Source organism: Orbicella faveolata, unplaced genomic scaffold (assembly GCF_042242905.1).
Source record: "Orbicella faveolata isolate gen_17 unplaced genomic scaffold, um_ofav_v1 contig_14, whole genome shotgun sequence".
In the NCBI taxonomy this organism is placed as follows: Eukaryota; Metazoa; Cnidaria; class Anthozoa; order Scleractinia; family Merulinidae; genus Orbicella; species Orbicella faveolata.
Window position 1 is genome coordinate 18944134 of NW_028301541.1, and position 26264 is coordinate 18970397.

Genomic DNA, 26264 nt, shown 5'->3' on the forward strand with positions numbered 1-26264 from the left:
TATTTTTTCGAGTTGTGCCGTATTTTGACGAGCCCTGCTAGGGCAAGTAAAAATACAAACAACGAGTAAAAATACAATGCGATACTACACACAAAAACATCTTATAAGAGCGCCAGTAGTCTAAATGGACACACACTAGGCCCCGACGAACTGTAAGCTTTATCTTTAATGCAAGCGAAATCTCCCCGTAACGAGAACTAGATACAACCAAGATGGCGGACGAATGAAGGCTGATCGCGCGGGCTTTTATACAACAATGAACGCCGCTGACCGACCGACTACAGCGGAGTGCCGCTGGACAACCAGCCTACTGGCGTGGCTTCTTTTTTTTCCTTCTTAAACAAATAAGCATGCAAATAAAGAAACACTAGGCGATAAGTCGGTATGAAATACACACACAGGTTATGTACGAGAAATGTACTGTATGAAGAGCAGTCTTAAAGTCTCGGACCAGATAAGAGGAAAAAAAAAAAAAAAAACTAAACAAATGCTGAGAGACAGCTAAATGTCTAGAATTGTCCGGCTACGGCTAAAGGATTAGGATCGACCGGGCTACTTCAACTCTACTACATAGTCCTGAAGACGTTGCGGGAGACGCCGTTGCCGAGTTGGACGTTTGTTCACTGCAGGGCTAACACTTGGAGAGGGGGCAGGTATAACCTCGACGTCATCCGGCGAACCGGGTTGGCTATCCTCACCGTATCTCGGGACATCTTCTGCCGGGACAAAAGCGGAAGGTGGGGACGATAACTCGATGGGGATCCCTGGGCAGGTGGAGGTAACGGGGGGCTTTCTAGGGAAGGTTCCTCGTCGTTAGGAAGTCCTCGATCATCAATAGGAGGGCTCTGGTCGACACCGATGTCAAGATCGCAGTCGCTGGACTCTTCTTCACTGGGGCGCCAGGGCGTGTGTACTCGGATGGGAGCGACCTTATAGCACTCATTCTTCTTCACACGGTACGAAACGTTTCGTAGCTGTGACCCAACAAACTTGCGAACATTGCACCACTCACCGTCCACTAAGACAACGAGGTATCGGTCACGACTTTGGGACTTATTACGATCGCAGTAGAGGTAAACTAAGTCACCAACAGTTATTGAAGGAGAGCTGCGCAAGTCACTACGCGGGGCTTTTGACGTTTCACTGTGGGGATGGTTTACCAGTCTTTGTAGATGCTGCTCGCGTATTAGCGCCTGATCTGTTAGGGGAATCTGAGAGTTGGTAAACTGATCTCTCTGAGTCCACATTTCTCTAGAGGATAGGCCGTGGCAGCGGATTCTTGAGTTCAGGTGGGCAGTGGCTACGGACAGAGTCCTAGGAGAGACAGGGCCACCTTCCGGTTGCAGCCGCTGGAGTTCGTGTTCCAACTCTTGGATTGCTTTTTCAGCGACAGGGTTCTTGTTCTGATTCTTCACGCGACCTATCTCAAGGCTAATCTTGTGTTGCAATAGGACTTGGTCATTCACGAGAGCTCTGAAGGCGGGCGCTGGGTCACACCGAATGACAGCGTTAGGCCCATCAAGGGGTCGCAGGCCGACGCATAATTGGATTAACCCATCGCGTAAGGTCCCATGCTTCTCGTCTACCACGAGGAGGGTCGAAGTATAGGAGGTAACGCACTCTCGGAGCACCAAAATAAGTTGGCGAGACTGCTTCAGGATATCGGCTGCGAAGGAGACACCCACTGCTGCTGGAGGATCGGAAGTTGACTGTTCTATAACAGCGTGGGGGACGTGGCGAAGTGCAGCGCAAGGATGGCAACCAAGAGAAACGCGCTCTATGGCCTTGTCTAGGTCAAGGGCGTAAAAGTAGCGGCTGACAACTTTCTTAAGCTGGAGACACGATGGATGAGACAACCTGAGGTGTAGGGCGGTTAGTAAACCATCTAAGACCTGTCTGGGCACTACGATACAATCACGCGAAGGAGCCAAAGGCTCAGTCTTTTTCACGACTAAGAGGCCATCACTGGAGATAGAGGCGACAGACAAGTACCTTTTCACGTCCTTAATGTTAGTAAGCTTCTTGGACGGACGAGTCCCTTGTATTAGGTGGGCATGCGTTCGACGTAAGTCCGCGCACTCAGATTGGATAGACAACCAAGTTTTTCGACTTGTGAAAGGGAGGTTCTTCTGACCAGATAGGACGTCCTGGGCAGATAGGTGTCGGACGACAGATTCCTCAGCTTGGGTGATGAATTTGCACACCTGACAAGAAGGATCAAAGCAGTCCGGTGCATTGCGGCTTGCAAAGTCAGAAGGTAGGATCGCAGCACCGGCAACATGCCTCACGTTGGCTTGGAAGCGGCTGACAGTTGACAAATAAGTCGACACTCGCGGACTAGCGGAAAACTCTCCCCTACACATTTTCTCGAAGGCCTGGACACAAGGCTTACTGTCGGTGAGCACGCAGGCCTTGTGTTTAGATTGTATTAAGTAGGGGCTAAAGTGTTTTGTTGCAACACCAATCGCAAGTGCTTCCACTTCGCACGGTAACCAGGATAATTGGTGACTACGCAACTTTGCACTAAAGAAACCAGCGAGGGCTAGCTTGTCACCCCGCGAGATGTAGAGAGTGGCGGCGATGCCGGGTCTCTTGACAGCAGCGTCGGTCACGATCCATAACTGGTCAGAGAGAGTAATTGTTTGGCTAGACGCCACGGCAGCTTGAGCAGACTTGAAGGCTTCAGTAAGATGTTCGGACCAGACAATGTCATCCTGGGACTGTTTCCCGGCTACAGCCTCGTCAAGGGGGGCCAATAGAGCAGAACAATGTGGAACAACACGAGCAAGGACCTTGACCGCACCGATAAAGGACTTCATGCCGCCAACTTTATTGGGAGGACTGCAGGAGGACAGTGTTGAGACGCGATGAGGGCTGGCGCGAAGAGTGCCTTGGGACCAAGTCCAACCCAAGATGGAAGTAGTTTTGGGGTTGATGATGGTCTTCGACGCCGAAAGGCGTAGGCTAGCTTTATGGAGAGCTTGGAGGACAGAAGACCAATTTCGGAGCAACTCGTCTGGGCTGTTGCCCCCACAATACAGATCATCTGCTATCTTGGCTACGATACCAGCCTGGAGGAGGTCACCCAAGACGCGACACATGAGCTCTTCAAGTGCGGTTTCCGAGCCAGGTATACCCATGGCCGACCGGGCATAGACGCGTACGCCCCGGAATGGGGTAGCGACTCCGCAGTACTTCATGGACTCACGGGCGAGAGGGATCTGATAGAAGGCTCTGGTTAGGTCTGAGACGATGATGTGTCTCCACTGGGCTATGCAGCGTAGGGTAGAATCCACGTCCGGGAGCAGGGAGGGCTGGGGTTTGCTATAACGACCTACGTCTGCGAAGTCAGTGACGAGACGAAAGCCACCCGACGACTTTTTGACCAGGAACGACGGGTTAAGATACTCGACAGAAACATCAACGTCTTCGGGGCGACGGAACACGCCAAGATTTTCCAATTCATCGAACTTCTGCTGGAGCTCGACAAGTTTATCGCGACCGTACAGGGGGAGGCGACCTTTACGCTGAGGAGGTTCTACTGGGCCCATATTTACTTTTGCCTGAAGGGGACCAAAGGCGCCATTGTAGCCGGTAATTGCTGGATCAAAGACGGAGTCGTACTGGACCAAAAGGTTACGGAACTTGGTTGTGATGTCTGGAGGGAGGAGGTTGTCGGGGTCTAGTGCCACGCCCTGGGAGTACTTTGACTCTGAAACTGGGACTGAACACACCTTGTGGTACGGAAGGTTGTCAACTGGGTTGGAAGACTGATCTTGAGTAGACGGACAGAAGACAGGGTTGACCTGGCAAAAGTGTTCATTTCGTTTCAGGACATAAGGCCTATCTGAGAGGTTAGGAATACGCACTCTACCAGCGACGCTTGTGATGAGACAGGGAGGCGGCCACATGTCGACGACTTTGACCGAACGGGCGTTAGTGGCGTCAAATCGAGGCTCTAGAGCGTACTCAGCATCAGGTAGGGAATCTTCCGGGAGAACTATTTCTATAAAGTCGCCAGGCCAAACAGTGGTAGAAGAAGGGGGTGCACGCAGCACTTGTGCACGGCGGACAGCATTGTGAGTCGGAGGATGGCTGACAGATCCGTAGGTGAAGATGGTACCATCCCCGAGGATGACCTGGCGTTTGGCAGGACGAATGGTTATGTCATTCGCTTCCATGAAGGGAGTACCAGCCAAGACATCTACGTCCAGATTCTCCACAACAAGACCTTCAAATTGAAACGAATGACTTCCACGGGTGAGGCTCAGGCGAGTTTCCCCCAGGACTTTCAAAGGAGAGGAGCCATCCGCTTGATGAGCTGACTGTGAACTGTGCCAGATCCCTGCACCGAGCCTCTGTACAGCGGAGAGCCTGATCATGTTACCTGTGGCGCCGCTGTCAATGATGACTCTAGCCCGATGATGGCCGAAAAACGTGTCAATGTACGGGGACTGACGTACGAGGACCCTCCTGGATGCATCAGACGTAAATGGATCACTCTGCTCAACCAGATTCTGATGACGCGGCGGGTCAACATTACTTGACAAAAGGTCTACCTCAACGCTGTCGTCATCCAGGATTGAAACAATCTGACGAGCTTTCAGAAGGTACAAACGGTCCTGTTCAGGAAGGAACCCACATTCGCTTAAAAAGTGGCTGTGAGAAGCGCGGCCAGCTTGTTTACAGGGGGGGCATTCTTTCGCCTTTTGAGAGGAGCGTCCCGGGAACCTCGCAGACGACTTACTGTAGGTCGGTGTACCCCTCCGAAAAGAGGACTTCTGAGTGGCAAATGAGGCTCCTGTACGCATGACTTTTGTGTCTTCGGCAGAACGGATTTCGTCAAGGAGTGAGTCCAGCGCCTGGGAGATCTCAGGCTTTAAGGACGCCAAAGTACGAGACCGAAGTTCAGTTCCATATCGTTGTTTAACAAGTTTAGGTAAAGCAGGGTTAATCAATCTCAGCCACATTAAAATAACAAAATTCTCTAACGTCGGTGACAATTCCTCTTCCTCCTCAAGAACAGATCCGTGGTGGAGCAGGGTGTGAGGTTTAATTAAACTGTCCTCCACAAAAGCCATAAGACGCTGGAAAAGATCTTCTGGGCGCTCATCGAGGTTCAAATGAATGTCATCCAGGTCTAAAAAGTGACCCCCAGTAGTCTGGAATCCGAAATGAAGTCTAATTGTCTGCCATATGTCCCCAATACAAGTAGAATTCTTGACAATCGTATTACGAGAGATAATTGGGCAATAATTTGCAATCTGGCCTAGCATGAGTTCGAGCATGTTTACCTTTTGGGTAGCAGTTCGCCTTCGAGCAGCTGGAACCGACTCCCCATCATCAGTGTAACCGCGTAACGGGCTCGCCCTAGTCTTTTTCAGCCACGACGACCCTTCGCCCAAAAATGGCGCGAAATTGGCGTCCAGAGACAAGGTGTAGAGAAGATTTTGTTTCCAACTCTCGAAGGAGGTTAAAGTTTCGTTCTTTGAGAGGCACCACTGCTTGGGGGCTCTGTTAGAAGACATCGCAGCTTACGGAACAAAATGATATCGACAACCGACTCTTGGCTGCTCGGGAATCCCGACGAATCTGTCGATAAAGTGCGTTGGATCTGACGGGAACGTGACGGTTCGAATCTTTATCGCTGCCACCACGCCAGTAGTCTAAATGGACACACACTAGGCCCCGACGAACTGTAAGCTTTATCTTTAATGCAAGCGAAATCTCCCCGTAACGAGAACTAGATACAACCAAGATGGCGGACGAATGAAGGCTGATCGCGCGGGCTTTTATACAACAATGAACGCCGCTGACCGACCGACTACAGCGGAGTGCCGCTGGACAACCAGCCTACTGGCGGAGATTTGTTATCCAACTGCTGTAATCTATAAATTTATCAATGAAAGAGGGAGAGTGTGACAATTTTGCGTGCGGACGCACGCAAAACTGAGGCATCTCAACTGAGGCTTCTCATTTTCATCTTACTATAGCTGTGTTTCAAGACCCTTGACCGTCTGCAAACGTCACGGTCTTTGAGGAGGATCTTGGGTAACTTGTCAGACGTGGAAGTAGTTCCTTCGCCATAACAAAATCTCTTCATCTGTTCACAACATCCACTTAAATTTATTCAATTCAAATTATTTTTAGAACGAAAAAAAAAAAAAAAAAACTGGCCAAAGGCAAACCCAAATCCTTGGGCTGGAAATTAGCTGAAAGATTCAACATTCCTCCACTATTCAACAAATTTTCACGATCCCCTGATATGCTTAGGAAGTTCCAGCTATCTGTCACGCTGCGTAACAGTTATCTTGCGATATACCCACAGTGTGCTAAGGTTCTTGCAACATTTTGCAAATTGCTGCATTAGCACAGCCTGCTATGAAAATACGCTTTGAAGACAATTTGTTGAGAAATAAAACAGGTATCCCGTTCAATTCTGATATTTGTTAACGCAGCCTACAGCTCTGGGGCTTATCATATTACCAGGCGAAATTCCGCGAAAGGTATTTAGACCAATCGCGCGAGCAAAAATTGTCAAGGATCATCTGATGTTGGACCTTACTTATCTTTGTAGGACTTGGAACTTTTCGTAACCAAAAACAAGACAGCTGCAACTGTGACGTCAGATTCCTTGGACACGCCCATACACGTGGCTGCCAGGTAACAATATTTTACCAACCTAAAATAAGAGAAATCATACAGTGATGGTGATGTGACTACCTGATTTTAACTAATATGGATTTTTACCGTTTTAGTTCGCCGTTTACTTCTCAGAATTAGTTTCGTGTGAGAAGATATATCGGATACGAGAGCGTTTCTTCACATTTCCAAACACATGAAAACAAAATAAATAAAATTATTCGCTGCGTATCGTACTTACTCTCTTGTCAGTGTTTGAAACTGTGATGAAAGACGGTCTCTCTTGTTTGAGATATTTCTAGAAAAGACGAAGACGTGAAAAGGCTGGAGCAAAATTTTGAAGTTTCAAAGCAGAAATCTTGACGAGAAAATAAATGAAAATAAGCTTTTACTGAGTACAAGTTCATACAGCCGTTACAGAGCTTTTAGAACACCATTTTAAAACTTCTAAACAGAGAGGTGTTTTTCAGCTCAAAAAGGGAAACGTTTATTTAATTTGGCAGCATTCTTTAATAACCTTAACCGTTGAAAAGCTTGGTTTGAGACCTTTAGCTTTGATGCCAGTGACCTCAACACTACGTTTTTATTGTGTTAGTGTGGTTTTTCCTCTATAATGATTGGCAATTGACCGTGTTAAAATTATGCTCTTATACTAGCAGCTGAAGTGAAGATTTCAGAGGCAACCAGAACACAGCCAGACAGTTATCAATCGCTTCAAAATCCAAAACAGTTTAAAGAATACTAATTTCTTTTAATTATTGACCAAATCAACTAAAATCAGTTGTAGTTGAAATCGGTGGACCCGATAAAACATGACCGTGATAACACTTGGTGATCGTGCTTATATGTGTGCAACACCCAAACTTTGCAACAGCTTCCCCCATCACGTACGTAGTGAGAACAATTTTCACAAATTTAGAGCCTTACTGAAGACTCAGCCTTTTAGTTTAGCTTTTAATTAGAAATTTTAATTAGATAGGGTTTTTCATAGTTTTAATAGTTCTTATAATTAGATAAGGTTATTTTAATTAAGTAGCAGAGGTAGTTTTTAACATTCTGTAATTTATCCTGTCTTTATTGGGATATAGGTTGAATATTTTTACTAAGTGTATTTTAATTTTATTTTTTAAGATTTGTATATGTTATTGTAAATCGCATTTGATCATATATATCAGCGAATTCGTAAAAACTCCGTCAAGGCTAGGCTGGGCACATGGCCCAATGACTGGCCTATCTGCTGGTGGCTTGCTGGCGGCCAGCTGTCTAAAGCAGGGGGGAGGGGAGGGTGTCTTGTACTGACACCTCCAACTAGCTAGACCTTGAGTTTTCAGTGTTAAATAAGCTTGATATTGACCGTGTTTCTGGGTATTTTACTCAGTTTTTTGACCTTGTTTGAGGTTTGTGTGTTGACATGGCACCCTGCTGGAGTGGTCCATGCCACGTGCATGCGTGAGGGACCAATCTCCTAGCCAGGGGGGTGGTCAGAGGACTTCTGGCCGCTGGGACTGTCTTTGAGTCAATGCGGGCATGTTTTTGCGAATTCGGTTAGATACATGTGTTAATCTGCGCTATAGAAATATCAAATATTATCATTATCATCATCATCATTATTATCACTATTATTATTGTTATTATTATTGTTATTATTATTATTATTATTATTATTATTATTATTATTATTATAGACTTATCTCATTCTCATATATTTTTATGTGTTAGGTACGGTTGGACGGAGGCAATTGATAAGCTCATGGATCGACAGAACGCTCGAATCTTGAACCTACAGAACAGCCAGGGAAAAACTGCACTGCACTACGCATGTTCGGAAGGACACGATCTCTCGACTGAAGCACTTCTGAAGCTAGGAGCAACTGTGGAGAGGTACTCGTGTGTTTTTATATGATTGATTTCCTTGTTTGGAAAACAATGATAACGATGACAAGGGAAATCAGACGCCGTCCACAGTACAACAAAGAAATTTGAAAACGCAGCTTTATTGCTACGGTTAGGCCAACCGTCTACACTAATCCGTCACGAAAACAGAGCTTTTCAAAAACGCTCTTCAAACCGGAGGAATTTAAAAAGCCGGCTTTGCGTTTTAATGTTGACGGAAAACATGTTGAAAACGGAGCTTTACGAAAATGATGACATCGCAATAATCATGTGATTTCCCTGCTTGAGTTTTCCTTAAACACAGATCCAAAATAACTGGTGATTGCTGCGTTTTCCAAATTTTTTCGGCTTAGCGTGGATGGAAAACATTAGTTACGACAATATAGTGTCAATGGCCACAAATGACAACTAAACAGAACATTTAATTAACGGAAATATTGCTGGTTTTTAGTGTCACGCAATTCAAAATAGGTCAAAATAAAAAACAAAACCGGTCAATAGATAAAGTCCAGAATCTGGGAAATGAAAGAAGGTAAATATCCAAAGACTCTCGCCAAAATTCTGGTCACAGCAATTTGCCTTATGCGAGATATGCGGAGAAATTTTTTACCCAAATTTACAGAGATTTGTATTGAGACGCCATGCTGGTGCCCATCCGTATGGGCACCACCATGGCGGCCGGAAACCAACAGAAACATCTGTCACCGAGTTTTGCTACAAAAGTGTGAATTTATCCCTCGAGAAAATCTAAAACATTAAAATAATACTTTTTGTCAGACATGAACTGTTCAGATAGCCAAGTTCCCCGAGGTAAGTCACTTTTTTAACCATCATGACAGCTCTCTGGGCTGTCATGTAAATGCCGCGTCACGCAAAACCTTAGAAGTTTAAGCTTACTGTATCACAAAACCAAGAACCCATTCGGAGCGAAAATTTGTATGAATATTAGTTTTCAGCTGCTCTTATATATCATTAAAGTAAAATCTCAGGAAGATCAATAGTTTTGTAGTTTGAATTTTAGTGACATCATGTGAAAACCAGCTATAAGCTAAACCTAAAAGTCGTCAAATGTTTGGTTTGATGCTTTTGCCAAGTGTGTTCTTTCATTTGCAAATCAGCGGCAACAAGAACGTCACCAAACAAAAGGTTTAATGAGCAAAACAATGGCTGTGCACGTGCGTTACAACTCTTTGTACATTTCTTTGCCGTCCTCGACAAAAAAAAAAAACAACGTGAAATGACTAAGTATTGTGTATTTTGGAGAACGCGAACGACGGCTTCTAAGTTTTCGTTTTTTCATTTGGAATTGAACGCTGGCGTTACATATTTAGCCTGAGCAAGTTCTGAGACCAAGATAAAATGTAAATTCTTTTTTTTTTTTGCTAGGCGTGGTCCTCGGAATCGCCGTCGTCATTGCTTAATTAAGTTCTCTAATATGAGGCAATGCACGTGCGTCATGTGCACAATGCATGTGCGTACATCCAGGCCTTGTCCACACTACGCCGGAGGAATTTGAAAACACAACAATTACATGTCATTAAGAATTTGTGTTTGAGGAAAACTCGATCATGGAATTCACATGATTATCGTGACGCCACCGTTTTCAAAAAGCTCCGTTTCCAAAATGTTTTCCATCCACCAGAGAACGAAAAACCGGCGTTTTCAAATTCCTCCGGGACTGAAGAGCGTTTTCGAAAAGCTCCGTTTTCGTGACGGATTAGTCCGGACGGTAGGCCTAACCTTAGAAATAAACCTCGGTTTTCAAATTCTTCCGGCGTAATGCGGACGGAACCTCAGAGAACTAGAGAAACTCGTCTCGTCGTTAAACCTACGGTTTTACTGAGGAAATAGATCTGAGCTCCACATTCTTAACCATTGCGTTTAAGCTGAATTGCCATTGTTTTCTTTATAGAGATCGAAATGATCGCTCTCCCCTTCATTTGGCTGCGACTAAAGGATCCACGAGATGCTGCGAGGCAATTCTGCAGAAATTCAAGGACTGTGTTAACATGCTGGACAGAAACAAGGTAACAAATTCACTTGATTAAATGGTTCCCGACGAATTTACTACTGGGGGGAGTTGACCCTCCGATGGGGTAAAGAAGGGGCGGAGGAAGAAATACTCCCAGTCGCTTCATGCTACGGAACTGATGGGCCACTGGGCTCAAATGCACGTTCCTTTTTGTGGCTGCGCAGTAAAGTTTATAAGAGTTTACGAGGTTAAATCATATTGCGTTACACTTTAGCGTGGTCTGTTCACAGAATACAGCGTTACATCTAGCAGCTATCAATGGTCACGCTTCTGTCGTGAAGCTACTTTTATCTATTGGTGAAGCGGAAATCACGCTGAACAATAACAACGAGAACATCCTGGACGCGGCTGTTAAGGAAAAGAAGAGTGACGTTGTCATGGCGATTGCAGAGAATGAAAGGTAATATATTCACTACCTGGATGTCGGATACAAAATAATGTTAAAATTAAAAAAAAAAAATGCAAAAATTAATGAGAAAGATCGTTACAGAACATCATATTAAATCCCAGCCCTGCTATAGGTTAGTTAGAGCGTTAGAGCACAATACTATTTTTTGTCCTATCTACTCAGCTTGTTGAATTTTCTTTCTATTCTGAGTAGTTTTATTTTTTTTTTTGCCTGATTAATTGTTTAAATGCTGTTTTTTCGTTTCTTGTAAATCTGGGAAAATAAAATGGTTGGTTGTTGTTGTTGCTTGATAAACAAAAGCGTGGTCGTTTGCCAAGATGTAAAACACCGAAGCAAATTTTAAGTGGCCAACAACGGAGAGGTCTTTCTAGAATTTAAAGAATAGGCCACCTCCAGCCTCACTGCCATTCAAAGACCAGGTCACTAAGTAGACAACTGTTAAATGGTCTATTTTTCTTGTTGTTGTATTAATCATTCTATTGCTCACAGTGTGCCTATTCTAGGGTTGCGAACAGGGTTTTTTTTTTTTGCATGGTAGGTTTCGTCAAAAGGTAGATATACAAAAAGATAAGGAGAGAACCTTGGGACGGAGTGGGTACCCTTAACCCCGGGAGGGAGGGAGGGTTTACTACTTTTAATTTCCGCCTGATCTCGTTTAATTATGATATCAGCATTAATTATGCTGTCTTCCTTAAAAACAGATGGAAAGAGGTTCTGACGACTTGTACCACAGGTGTGGTGCCAATGCTACAAAAACTGGTAGAAATTATGCCCGATGCATTAGTGGTAAGTGCTGAAAATTTAAAAATCACTTATATTTAAGTGTGACGGAGTTAAGGTTTGCCCGACTGTGATATCCGAGGCTGTGACTAGACAAAAACTGTTGTTGAGTTGAGTTGATAAATACCTCTTACTAACCGAGATCGAGGTCCGTACTGTAACTACGTTACGGACTGAGTTTTTTCTTCTTCGATTTATGGCCTTAGTGCGAAGCGCGCGGGCCATTAATCGAAGGAGAAGAAAACGAGACCGAGAAGACGAGGTCATTAAGATATTTATTATATCTCTATTGTGTGTCTGACAGGTTCTGAAACGATTTCTGCTTCAAATTTCTGAAGCACATCGAAAGCAAAATGAGTTAACTTAAAATCGTTGTTAAGTCGTTAGCACGTTCAAATACACAATTTCAAATAATAGAAAGAAAGTTCTAAACTTTTACTTTTCCTTGCTATAAAAGTTAAGAACACTTGGCCATGAATCACGAAGCATTTTGGAAACAAAAACAACTTTAAATTGTGGCGGGCCGTACAGTAGAGTACTGCCCGCTAAATTGACCAATCACAGCGCGCGTACCAACTGAGAGATATAATAAAGTATCATAATGCAATGCACAAGAGAGGATGAAGAGTAAGAGAGTGGATCTCCTTAAGTGTCCTAAGATTATCCCTCTCAAGTTATTTTTAGATATGGTACCCAGGTCTTCCGCGGATAGAGTTGGCACGTGCGTTACGTGAATGATTTCTTGGAGGTTGGAAATGCGTCTAGGGCCGCTTCGACTGTCTGTATGGTTAAGGCCCCGCCCACAGTACTCCGGAGGAATTTGGAAACGCAGCTTTATTTCTACGATTAGGTCCAAACTAATCCGTCACGAAAACGGAGCTTCCTCAAACCGGAGAAATATGAAAACGCCGGGTTTTCGTTTTCGTGTGGACGGAAAAATTTTGAAAACGAAGCTTTTCGAAAACGATTGGGTTACGATACGCATGACATTCCCCCGCCCGAGATTTCCTCGAACACAAATCCAAAATGACCGATGATTGCTGCGTTTTTAGATTCCTCGGGCGTAGTTTGGACGGAAAACATTTGATGCGTTTTCAGAGTAAAACCTCCGTTTACAAATTCCTGCGGCGTAGAGTGGACGGCGCCTAAAAGTCGCGTCACAGAATTGTCTATTTCTAGATCCTCCTGAGATTTCTGAATCCAGGAGTAATTTTGTTCTCTTTTGCAGCGGTTCCTGGATCAGCTTGTAACCGAAACTGGAGATCCGCAGAGTGAGAACTACAAGGTAAATCCGACGGTTTATGTGCTCCATGGTTGAAACGTGCTTTATCATATGGCTTGCTCCGTGAGCGGGCAAGATGAATCAAATCCTGTGTTGTGATCGGCTACCCGAACGGGCAACATGGTGCTATAGCCACGACTATAAAGACTTAGACGAGACGAGCGCAACTAGTTTGTGACACACCGGACAGCTTACGTGACGAAAACAGATACCTTGAACGTGTTTTTCACAAAAACAACTACAACGCTGACTTTATTAGACGAAACATTTACCGACCTACTGAAGCTGACGCTACGAACAGGAACCCTACACCTGTTACTACAGTGGCTATATCTTACATTAAGGGCACTTCTGAGACCATCTCAAGGATCCTACAGCCCTACAACATTCGTGTAGCCCACAAACCTACAACTACGTTACGACACTTACTGACCAACGTGAAAGACAGAGACGAACCTAACGACAGACAGGGAGCAGTTTACAAGATCAAATGCTCCGACTTTCAGGCTTCCTACATTGGTGAGACTGGCAGAAACCTTAACACGAGACTGACTGAACACAAACGAGCCACGAGAAATGGTGATGCCAACAATCACATTGCTGTACATCATCAACTGACAAACCACAACATTGATAGGGACTCTGCTCAGTGCTTAATCTACAGTACAAACTATTTTCTACCGCTGACTCTGGAAAGCTGGTACACTAACCTAGAACAAACGCCTCTTAACAGATGTCAACAACTACCGGCGCCTTACAAACGACTTATCCATAACAGAAACGAAACCGACAAATGGACTTCTAACAGACTGACTTAACAATACACGGACCAAAAACCGACCTATTTGACTAACAATAGACGGATGGAAACCCACCAATGACTGATGACAAACTTTACACGAGTCTTTCAGCCAATACCATCATGGCTATACTGACCAATCACGTTCAACGGACCAGACTTATAACATCATCGACTGACAAACACTATTTACTTGACTCTGAAGATGACTTCCGCTCAGGTTGTCGAAACGTAAGTCACCAACAGCAATTCTTTTCAGAAGTACACTCACCCGGACGATCACACTATACGAACTAATGGTACCATCTTGCTCGCTCGAAACTAACCGATGTGTCCCGTAAGAAAACTTTCCCCGAAAGCCTTATGATAAATCCTTTGTTGACCAAGCTTGTTCGGTCCAGAAGGTCGGATGTTGGCCTCGTTCTTTTTTTTTGCGAGTTTTTTTGGACCTCGGCTCCGTGAACACGCAAAGAAAAAAGAACTTGGCCAATATCCAGCCACGTGGACCTCACGCTTGGTCAATAACCCATATTTATTAACTGATGCTTCTTCCAGTATAAAAAGGAAGAGCAAGACTCAGAAACTTAGACCAAAATTTGAACTAGATAAGTAAACTAAGTATAATTATGCATTGTTTTGCGAAGTTGAAAACAGAATCTGACATCCTCAGATAATTAGTTGAAATATTCCTTTCCATCAAACCCTTGACTTGGATTTTTTCAAAAGGTCCTGGAGCTATCAAAGTATTAAAAGAAATAACTCCATAATGTTTACTCTTATTGTTTTCTTAGGTCACCTATGATCTTGGCCTGATTCAAGGGGAATACATAGAACCAGAGACAAGAACACGAAAAAGAACCACGGATACTGGAGAAAAGGTAAAAACGTTGAAATAGTAATATGACGTTGGAATGCTTTTGTATAATAATATGAAATTTATGGATTTTTTGCGACTTCTGGGACATTTTTTTATTTTACTTGGGTTAGTTCATTACAACTGTATATACCAGTCGTTGAAAGTTGCAAGTGAGACTGAATACAGTCACGATAAATTAATATATAATTTTGTAGGACACACCCAAGGATGACGTCAAAGTGATAAGCACCAGGAAGACAAATGTCAAAAAAGACGATCCACCGAAGGTTAACTCACTGGCGTTAATAGAGGTAAGAGAGTCGGTAAGAGGTCTTTAAACTGCAGACCGTTGGAAAAAGGCTTGCGGCACTCTGGTTGGCTGTGTGATCACCCACTCTCCTGTGGGTACACACACTATTCTGTGGGTCCTGGACACAAGCTACACTCGCGCGTTTTTTGCAAGTTTAGATTTATTGTAACCTGGGTGCAGAGGTCTTCTTACTATTTCCTTTCACGTGAAAAAAGTCAGCAAGCTAAAGTTATCGCAGATTTGACTCCTTCTCTCCAGTCAAGACAACATTTACGCTAATTCCTTTAAGAGAGTTTCAGAACGAAGGAGGAAGAGCTAGGTATGAAACATTTATAGATAGCTCAAGGATAGATAAGATAACTTTTTGATTAGAGCGAGCCAAACATTATAGGATACATTGGCTAGTTTGTGTTGGAACCTCTTATGACCAAATCTAGTAATAATAGTAATATTAATAAATCGTTCTCCTCATTGCCAGATTGTCAGTCGGGAGAACAAATAGTTCGGCTAATAGACTTTTAAGTCTCATTGTAGCAAGGCTAATATAAACATTAAAATGTTTGTATTAACCTTACTATAATGATATAACGATTGTTATTGTTTGTTTGTTTTTTTTTTTATAAAATACTTAAGGTAGTATGCATCCTCTCATTGGTTGATAGGTGTGTTAGGGGTTAGGAGAATAGCTGTTATCGCAGTTATCAGCGGTTTGACACACAGACGAGGCGATAGGGTCAATTCTGCATCGTATTGACCCTCTCGCCTTGTTTCTATGCCCTTTTTAACAAAAGAATATTTGACCGCAGACTCAACTGCAATAAAAGCCATTATCAAAAAGTATGCAAACCTTTGACTGCGTCTCGTGTATAATTCTCCCAATCCCGCTCTTGTTTAGATGAAGCTATGCAAACACGGAAAAAATGCTCTATTGCTTAAATCACTCATGATCTGTTACTTGATTTTTTCCCTTTTAATTTCAGACCATGGCTATTCATCGACGGGAAAGATGCCTGACACACCCCATTAGCTTTCATTTGTTAAACACTAAATGGTAAGATTGAACGTATTGAAATAGTGTTCGTCTTCTGCTAACTAGCTTGATGACGAGAAAGCCTGTGTTTTCATTGATTTCTCCAGCCGACGACCTCTCCACTACCAGCACCACCATCAACAATATAACAGCGAAAACAACAACAACAACAACAACAAAAACAACAACAATAATAATAACAACAACAACAGCAAAATCGAAAACATAAAAAAACAGCAACAACAACACTATCACCATTAGCAGCAACAGGTAAAACGACAGCAGCAACAGTAGCAATAACAAAAACAGCAACGAACAATAACAACAACAACAGCAACAGATACAACACCAATGATAACACCAGCAATTGCAATAACAATAGCAATAGCAAAAACAACAATCACACAAAGCAACAACAGCATTAGCAACAACAACAGCAACAAAATAAAAACAATAACAAATATAACACAAATACAAAAACAACACTACTGTTTATGACCACCTCCAACACCAAAAACATATGTGAATTATTGTACAATTTTTTTATTGTGTAGAGTATACAGTAAAGCTCTGTACCAACGCTTTGTCTCTGGTTAAATACTGGTATAATTATAAGTTAAAGTTTAGCCTTGTGAAGTAACAGAATTTCTACAACACGATTTACGTCGCAGTTGCAACAAGTCCAGTCTGTGTATTTTCAGGAAGAAGTTCGGTTGGATAACATTTGGAATCAACCTGTTAGCATACTTCCTGTTCATTACACCGCTGACAACATTAGCCGTTTATGCGCGTGCTAATGAGGACACGTTGTGTGGATTTAACTCGTCCAATCCAAACGAGGTAGGCGATGATTCCTTCTTCTTCAAGCTATAAACCTTCGCGGAGTAAAGAAACTGTATGAAGGGACGATTCGATTGAGGCCTTAAGCTACTGAATTTCTTTGAATTCCAAGCTTTCGCTGATGTGCGGCATCGTCAGGGAACGACGATGATTCCCTGACGTTGCCGTAGATCGGTGAAAGCTTGGAATTAAAAGAAAGACAGAAGCTCAAGGCTTTAGTCGTATCGTGCGTTTAATCACCTAACATACTACCGAAGGGTAATTTCAAACGTTTACTGTATTAAGAAGTTGTAAAATTGTTCACAGAAGTAGGAAAATTAAATATATGTAATGTATGGAACACGTGAGGCCATGCTTAACCCCGTTTCCAAACATCGAGAAGAGAGCTGGAAATACATCGCGCAACGGAGTTCATTTTGGGTAGCCTTGAAATGTAGTAGTGTTTGATACATCTTCTTAATCGAGGCTATAACTTAAAAAGTAATAAAATCGTAAAAAAAATCTATGCTAATTTCGATCCGATATCTAAACTACTGAGTTTGAGAAAATCAGTTAACCTTTGGTTTTAAAACACCAAAAGGTTGTCTTAACAGCATTTTGTAAATTTATTTTTCAGGATAAAGATGACTATTCGTGTACATTATCTAACGTGGTAAGAATAAGAAAAGATATTAGACAATTTCATTCTTGTGTTTGTTAAATCGTGGAAGATGCTATCAAATTTCTTAGGAGTGTTTGTAATGAGTTTTAATGTTGCAATGTTGTAATGAGTTTTTAATGTTGCGAAATGCTCTCCTTGTGTAACCCTAGTAATAAGTTCATTCCTATACCCTCATGATTTGTGGTTCGTAATGCTTATAGAATTAAGAAGAATTCAGAAAGGATAGAATTAGATAGGATATTGCACAATTTCTCTTTTGTGTTTCTAATGAGTTTTAATATTGTAATATGCACTCCTTGTGCCTCCCTAGTAATAAGTGCAATCATACACTCTCAAATAAATATGTTGTTCGTAATGCTTACAGACAGAAACAGATAACAATGAACTTAATTGAGGAAACCTTTGCTGGAAATCACTCGATGAACACGTCACACCAGAAAGGAAATAACGAATGTTATTCACATGCTATGGTTTTTAAAGAAATATAGAAATGCTAATAATAAATGGTTTTAAATGAGTCGTCCAAAGTTGTATTTTTTAAACAAGCTTTTCTAGTTGTGTGGTAACTCTTGCTATGGTTACCAACTGGCACAATCGGTATGAATTTATCATATCCTTAAATTGGAGAGATAATTTCGTAGACCGTAGCATGGGTTACTTATTGACTGTTCAATTTCTAGTTATGTAACTGGAATAATCTTCTTATTTCCTGATTGCCCTTGCCCTTCTTCTTTCATAGCTTGTTCAGGTGTTTAACTATTTCGTGTTGATCACGGCTGCAGCTCATCTTTTGAAGGAAGTTATTTCTCTGTTTCACCAGGTGAGTTATCAGCTAAGTTATAAAACCCTTATAATTACCCTGACAAAACAACGAGTTAAATATCTGTTATAATATCAGTTATGTTCAGTGCTGTGTTATGGTTACTTAAATGGAAGAATTGGTCGCAATTTCTATAATCACGAAGTTTTAATCCACTGAATTCAATATTGAGAATGTGAGAGAATTTTGAAATTGATGAGTTAACACAAAAATGTTTAATCTGTGTTCGCGGTGGTCTGTACTCGGGGTCCGGATGGGAAATTGACTGCTGGGGAGCGCGCGCACGATTAGCCGATCAGATTCGAGGATTTGGGATTCCAGCCAGCTGAGAAGCTGGAGAATAAAAAGTCACATTACCTAATTCTTCAAAAAATACATTTTTAAAAACTTACTGATGTTCTGAGAAATATGAAAATAAAAAGTGCTAATTGAAAATAGGGAATCATGGTGGTTGTATTCATCAAAACAAATATCCAATCCAACATGATAAATACAACTACCGTTATTTCCTGCAGGCGCGTCTTAGGCCATTAGCAGTACATTGACAACATACTTTAAACTTTGTTGATTATTAACGCTTAAACTGGATATCAAAATGACAAAATTACTTGACAATAATAAGAGGTAGAAAGTACCCAGAGTAAATGTCATCATCCATCGTTTGGACGCCAACTGGCGCACAGGGCATCAACAAGACTCCTTCATCTGTGTCGGTCCTTTGCAAGCCGTGTGGCTTGCTTCCAGTCAAGGTTTAGGGCCTGAAGTGTTGCCTCTGCGGTCCTCCTCCAAGTGGTTTCATAGTTGATGAGCTCGACTCCGCATCGAGCGGTCCGGGTTCGAGCCCTGTCCGGGGACAATGTGTTGTGTTCTTGGGCAAGACTCTTAACTGTCACAGTGCCTCTCTCCACCCAGGTGTATAAATGAGTACCGGCGAATTTAATGCTGGGGGTAACCCAGCGGCGGATTAGCATCCCATCCAGGAGGGAGTAGAAATACTCCTAGTCGCTTCATGCTACAGAAACCGGGATAAGCTCCGGCCTGATCGGCCATTTGGCTCCTATCTAGATTTTACCTTTAGATCTTCCTTTTATCCTCTAGTGTTAAAGTAATAAATGTTTATTTGATCTTTCATAGCGACTTTCGTACTTGGAGGATGCGAGTAACTTCCTCGAATGGATTTGTTACATAGCGTCATTAATTTATGTATTACCTCCGTGTGATTGCAAAGCTGGGTATAAGAATGAAGTAGGCGCTGTTGCTTTGTTCTTTGGCTGGATGAATCTTATCTTGTACTTTAGAAGGCAAGTTTTATAATTTATTTTTTTGTGGGTGTTCAAAATTGCGTTTTTTTTCTTTTTTAATAGTTACTCCTGCTAACTTCTCTTGCCAAAGCAAACAATCAATTTTCTTTAATACTGTGCGGACCTGTCCTCTGGTTCTTTCTTTTTTAAAATGAAACGTATTTATTTTTGTGTTAATTTTTTATTTATGTCAGTTTTAAAGAGTTACTGTCCATTTAATTTAAAGCAGCAATAATTCGTGTCTTAATACGTGTTGCCATCTCAATAGAAGAAACTTGATTTTTTGACATCCTTTGATAAAAATTAAATTAAATTTGACGAATCGTAATCCACTTCTGCCCTTGTAAGCCCGTACTTTCCCCAAAAATATTGTGTTTGTTCTGTTTTGTTCCGTACATGGTTAATCCAATCTATATGTATTGTGGATGTATATTTTTAAACAATTTTCACGTGACGTCACGGTAGCCATATCGGTGTCTCAAAACAATAAAACAGCGGCCATGTTGGGGTCCCAAACCACTCCTGTGTGAATTGAATTATTTTCTTATGTGAACCTTTCTTTTGTTTCAATTAATTTACATGTGTGCTGGCCACGTGAGTAGAAACGCTCCATATGGAATGTAGGAGCGAGAACTTTCGATAGTCAGCCGTGTAAAGAATACACCACGCCCCATAACATTGTCAGGTCCTGAGAGCAAGGCAAAGTAAACGATTTGCACTTTGTTTCGTTTCCAGGTTGTCATCTTACGGTCAATACGTCATCATGTTATCCACAATGTTTGTTACACTCGTAAAGGTTTGTTGGATCTATCATTATGTAAAGGACTATTTGCAAAGCTACACCAAAGACAGTGACTAAATTTAACTTAAAATTTTCCGTATTCGTGTTAACAACTATTTAACCTGAAGCAAAGATTATGAACACTAATTGTTCGCATTTTTTCAACTTTGTCGTTCATAATTTCTGTTAAGAATTCCTTTTAAACTGTTTTTAAAATTTGCAAAAATTTGCAAAAAGTTGCACCTTATCATGCTTATCATAACTCGATAGTAGAAAATGGGGATCGCTGAGCTCGTTTTCGAGTCATACGCACTTAAAGCTAATGTTTCTAACAGGTGAACTGTTGTTATGGTAGCCTGCTATATAAAACTCATGACCACAACTTGTTTACCAATGATTGAGCACCTGTGTGATACCATTACGGAAGGATCATATGGTAATATTGATCCATCAAAGTATAAGTCGTGGAAAGAGCCGGAATGCTATACAAGACCATATCTACCGTTGCAATGACCTGATCCACTTAACATGCAGGGGCGGACCCAGGATTTTCTTAGGAGGGGGTACACCACTAAGGAATGGCGTAACTGACTGGTGAGGTAAAAAAAAAAAAAAATTAAAAGCGAATACGAAGAAGAAGGCTTCATCTCAGTGGGAAGGGGGTGCGCACCCCTACACCCTCCCCCCTAGGTCCGCCCCCGACATGGAATGAGAAAGAAATGAAATCCAAAAGCCCAAATAACTCACCACCATCATTATTTATCCTCAAAGTTTGTGAGATCAGCAGCAGCGTTCCCAGAAAAAAAGTGTCCTGGGCCCCTCAGCTTAAAAATGTTAGAGGTCCTGCACAATGTTTAAGCGTTGTTATAAATTGAATTTTTGAGAAAAGAAGTCCTTTCTGGCGCTATTTTTCATCCGAACGTTTTTATTTCGTAACCCTCACATGATAGAGAGAGACATGACAGAAGCTCTGAAACCGATCTAATTTGTCCGCCATGTTGAATCCTTCATATGTTTCTTCACGTTTATTAACCAGTGTCTTCAATCACTCACTTTCCTTTTCTTGGATTAAGGTTAAGGCCTTTATGGTAAGATTGTGCTCGGGCAATTTGGTCACTTATTTTTTCTCACATATTTTGTTCTGCTATTTTATTTCATTCAAGTTAAACTTAGGTCTGTGCTTTCCAAGGACGCGACGGGACCTGTGTTTGCGCGTCTTACGAGAGTTCATATATACACGATTTGCGCCTAAACGCGAGCACTGAGTATCAATATTGTTACATGTCTTCGTCTTAGGTTTTGCTTCTTTGGATGTTGTTCATCATGGCATTTGGGACAACGTTTGTAATGTTGATGAAAGAGGTAAGTTGATCTATGTTATGACAAACTTCAGCGCTAGCTTACAGTCTGTAAACTATGTACGTGAAGAAAAAAGTAGCCCTTTTTTCATTTCAAAGATGACTCTTTTAGAAAACTATTTTGCATGCTACTGGGTAAAGCTCTATAAAGTTCAAGAGTTATTTAATCCTCGAGACCAGTCATGTGACTTGTCAACCATAAAAACCGCTGTACAAAGTGATTACCTTCTAAATGGAAAGAACCTTGAGGTGGCTTACGTTGAGACCACCTACGTTAAAGTGGATTAAAACAGTAATATTTTCTTGAGAAGCCTGGGCTCTAACGCGCACTTCAGCACGAGGCATCACGCGATCACCTGAGGGTCGCAAGATAGCTTGCGGGATTTAAAGTTTGCAAAACTCACAACAAACATGGCGGCGCGAGGCCTACTTCATAGAACTGTGTTTCCGCTAAGTTTAGTGTTTGCAATATTGCTTATTTTTACCTTCGAAAGCATCCATCCTTCAGGCAATCTCAAAGAAAAAAAATTCTTTTAAACCGCTGTGCTGGAACGTAAAGGAAAGTTGTGATGTTGATGTTGCGATCAATCCCGCCGGCCATCAATCTAAACAACAGCAGGAAAAAACCACTCTTCAAGTTTCCTTCGTTCTTTCACTGTGCCAGTCTCACCTTCAGGCATTTATGGTACTCTTCTTCTACTGCTTATGCTGCTAACTACAAAAGCGAAAAAGAAAACACGATTCGCGGGTATTCGCGTTTATTCGCGTGGAATTGCGGGCTTTAGTGAGCAGCGGACCGCCTTCACGCGTCCGCAAAGTGCGAACTTGCAAAGTCGAGATTTTAATTACGCGTAGAACGCGCGTGAAAAATTCCTTATCCACGAAGCTAATATTTCAAAAACTGATCCGGTGACCCTACTTTTTTCATGCAAAAAATTATTCAACAGCAAAAGCGAAATGTATTTGCGAAATTGTAAAAAAAACTGCGGAGTGCAATTTTTCAACTTGGAAATTTCCATGTTTTTAAATTTAAGCAAAATCTACGTATTCCACAGAATTTTTTATAATTTTTCCTTTTTTCTTCTTCTGTGTGTCAAAAGATTTTATAAAAACATATGGGGTCACCGGCTTAGTTTTTAAGATAAATGCAATTGATGGTAAAAAGTGGGTCAAGTTTGTTGCTATGCAACAGAACAGTGCACCCTTAATTTATGACTTAAACACAATGAAAAGTAGAGTGGAAAATTACCTTAAAAAAATAGCACATCCATTCAAAACAGTACAGTTCCAAGCCTGAAAAATCGCACCTAGTTCTAAAAGTCTAAAAACCAGTCATAAAATTCTAAACTTTTCTCTTATCAAATCTTGTAAATTTTCCCAAAAAAGCTTATTCCCAACAGCCAATCCTACGGTACCTTTTACGGTAGCAAAAGCTACGACAGTTAGACAGGCAGTTAACGAAAGCTTAAACAAATGCAAGAAAACAACTTAAAAGAACAACAACAAACAAACAAACAAATACATGTTACCTGGCTTCTTGGTACCTCGTGTATGCTAAAGCAGTTATGCATTAAATTAACAAATATGTAACTGGAAATTTTTTTAGCTTTCTTGATCTATTTTCCCACAGGCTCCGTTCGATACTCTCGGCAATTCGATGATGACGATGTTTGTGATGACTCTCGGAGAAATGAACTACCATGACAACTTCCTTCCATGGGAAAAACTTGCCTTTGCTACGCTCACTAATATTCTGTTTATCGTGCTCGTTCTTGGAATGCCTATTATTATGATGAACATGCTGGTAAGGAAAGGAACACTTCATAATTAAAGAATAATAATCAAGGGTTTCATTGACTTTTGTAATGCTCGTTTTCCATTAGAACCAAGACTCCGGTTTGAATTTCTGGAAATTTCCAGTGAGGAATGAAATAAAATTTTACAGAATTTAAGCAAGAAAATTAACGAAAGTAACGCAACATGACGTTTCGACGACTTCATGGCATCTTTGTCAAATGAATAAATTAAAAATAACGGAAAGGCATCTTTATAGAATATTTATGGTATGCCAGGAAAAAAGGACGATACTCAAATTTCGAAAATTTCTTACCCGGATTTCTCGTTTCTTTTGATTTTGCTTCCAGAATTTCCAGGATTCTTAGCTAAACAGTTCGCCTTTCGGAAATTCAGCAATTGCCAAATCCTTTTGCGTAAAGTGTTCTTTTCTCTACGGCAGATTTTTTTGTAGAGTTTCACATTTTTCAAAGTTAAAACTGAGAAACAGCAACATGTAAACAGAATGAATCCCGAAAGTTGCAAAACTGAATTTGCGTTTGCAGTAATAATGCTCAAATAAGTTTCAAAGCCCACAAACAAGAGACTACAATGGCGGTTCAAAGCTTGAGCCAGATCTCCAAAACAAAACGGAACGAATTAAAGATTTCTTTTTGCAAACTTTTAGGTTGGTCTGGCTGTCGGAGACATTGACAAAATCCAAGAGAATGCGCTTATGGATCGTTATGTACTGCAGGTAACTAAAGAACTAATCCCGGGGTATAACTCCGCTATGAAAAGGTCGGAGATGCTCGTCGAAAAATTTGAATTAAACCCCTAAAGGAGACCAATCTAGGTGTGGTTCGAACTTTATTTGACTCCTAAAAGACACCACTTAAAACGGAATAGACTTGATTACCAGCCACTGTTCAGGAACGGAGCCCGTGATAGTAGGCCAGACTCGAGGGACCAGCGAAAATCAAGCCTAAAAACAGAAATAAGAGTGTTTTTCATTATTATTTCTTCGAGTGCACCCTAAAAGATATTTTTTGACAGCTGAAAATAGTGGCGTTTCGTCATCAATACTCTGAGTGAGACCAGAATCATCGATTTATACACCTAAGCGAGACGACGAGCGCCGCCAACCTTTTCGTATGAAAGTCTTTCCTCCGGGCTTACCTCACTATCCCGCAAGACGCCATCTTGAATTGAGTGACAATGATCAGAAACTAGATATAAATTGCTTATCCTAATGAGGCAAATATAGTAAACAAAGATTCCCCTGTAATGATGTGCGATGCCAGCGCTGAAGTTGACATATTGCTTATTTTGATAATCTTCTCCTTAGGTCCGGCTGCTCGTGGACATCGAAAACTCTCTTCCAGCATATGTTATGAAACGAGTACAGGTTTATTCCCACACGGAGTTTCCGAACCACCCTAAGACGCTCAAACAAAAGGTCAGTGTTTAGTTTACAGGAGAGTTAGTTTTCAGAGCTGTGAACGTCTCCTTATTATATAAAGAACGACTGGTAAATGTTCCATAATACAAAAAAGAACTTATAGCTAGAAAGAAATAAAACGACGTGTTGTAATTCTTTGGTCGTTGGCGTTGTGCATTACGTCACTCAAAATGCTCGAGGGGTCTGGAATCTACCCGTAAGAAAAAAGATGGCGACTGGTACATTTACCCAAAATTCTTAGCGCAAGAAAACCTTAACAACGCTCATAAAAACATACAGAAAAGTTCTAAAATATTCAAAACTAGTTCACACAATGACGACTGTCGCTAGTACAGGGACAAATATTGCAAAAAATATAGCTTTCCTTGTGCCTAATTGGCTGTGTTAGGCTCTCCTGGTATTGTTGTAAAATGTACAACCGCCATCTTTTTTCCTACGAAAGGTTGGCGAGTTCATCTATGCAGATTTGGATTTGGGGGATTGGAGGTGGGGGGGGGGGGGGGGTTGCTGGAATCTCTGTTATCAATGACGTTTTTGTTGTTTTCTCTTCAAGTTGAGGTATCTGATAAATTCTATCCCATTTCTGAGCTATCGGTAGATTTTGCGTGTCTCATGTCTCATTTCTCAGCTCACAGTCAAAACTTGGACAATTTTCAGGTTAAAAAACGCCTCATTTCTGACCTAAAAGTTATCAGCTGATGTAGCTATCAGGGATACCCCATCTAGACTCTCAGTCACTTGTGCGTCCTTTGAAAGCTAATAGAGGGAATGGTAATGAAACTTGGCATAGTTCTTTGTTGTATGTTTTTGTTGGCTAGTTGGCTATTTTGGTGGTTGACCCTGCACAACACCTGCCAAAATACAAAAGGTGGTTATGTATGCTCATGCAACTAACCAATAGAAGCATTACGATTATGTAATTCACGCTTGATCAATGAGCGTAAAACAAAAAGATGTGCTGGGTCAAGAACCTTCCAACATAAATCTTATGCTGTTTGTTTGCTTCTTTGATGTTTACCGTGCTTCTTAACCATTCCCTCTACTATGCCGATTGTAAACAGCTTGCTGAAAGTACTTTTTAAAACTGTTTTTAGCTGATCGATAACATCGTTGGGTTTGATAAGCCCGCAGTCAGTGTTGACGAACTAAGCAATGAAATGTCACCAGAGATGTTGAATGTCCTGGACAGAATAGAGAAACAAGACTCTAAGTAAGTGACTCATCTTACCTAATAA

General features: G+C 41.6%; 1 protein-coding gene and 1 pseudogene across 2 annotated transcripts in view; one reads left to right on the plus strand and one right to left on the minus strand.

The window, feature by feature from the left end:
* Nucleotides 1-26264, plus strand: part of LOC110064541 (transient receptor potential cation channel subfamily A member 1-like) — a 52745-nt gene that overhangs the window by 18630 nt on the left and 7851 nt on the right. For both annotated transcript variants that reach the window (XM_089286862.1, XM_089286863.1), the window contains exons 12-30: nt 6578-6663; nt 8362-8523; nt 10448-10562; nt 10798-10967; nt 11678-11762; nt 12985-13041; nt 14629-14715; nt 14909-15004; nt 15984-16054; nt 16735-16873; nt 17490-17525; nt 18274-18354; nt 19489-19655; nt 20391-20451; nt 21733-21798; nt 23425-23598; nt 24256-24324; nt 24916-25026; nt 26124-26239. In XM_089286862.1, coding sequence (XP_089142988.1) covers nt 6578-6663; nt 8362-8523; nt 10448-10562; nt 10798-10967; nt 11678-11762; nt 12985-13041; nt 14629-14715; nt 14909-15004; nt 15984-16054; nt 16735-16873; nt 17490-17525; nt 18274-18354; nt 19489-19655; nt 20391-20451; nt 21733-21798; nt 23425-23598; nt 24256-24324; nt 24916-25026; nt 26124-26239 — 1949 coding nt within the window. The remainder of the gene's footprint in view (nt 1-6577; nt 6664-8361; nt 8524-10447; nt 10563-10797; nt 10968-11677; nt 11763-12984; nt 13042-14628; nt 14716-14908; nt 15005-15983; nt 16055-16734; nt 16874-17489; nt 17526-18273; nt 18355-19488; nt 19656-20390; nt 20452-21732; nt 21799-23424; nt 23599-24255; nt 24325-24915; nt 25027-26123; nt 26240-26264) is intronic.
* LOC149114388 (uncharacterized) lies at nt 149-5538 on the minus strand (annotated as a pseudogene).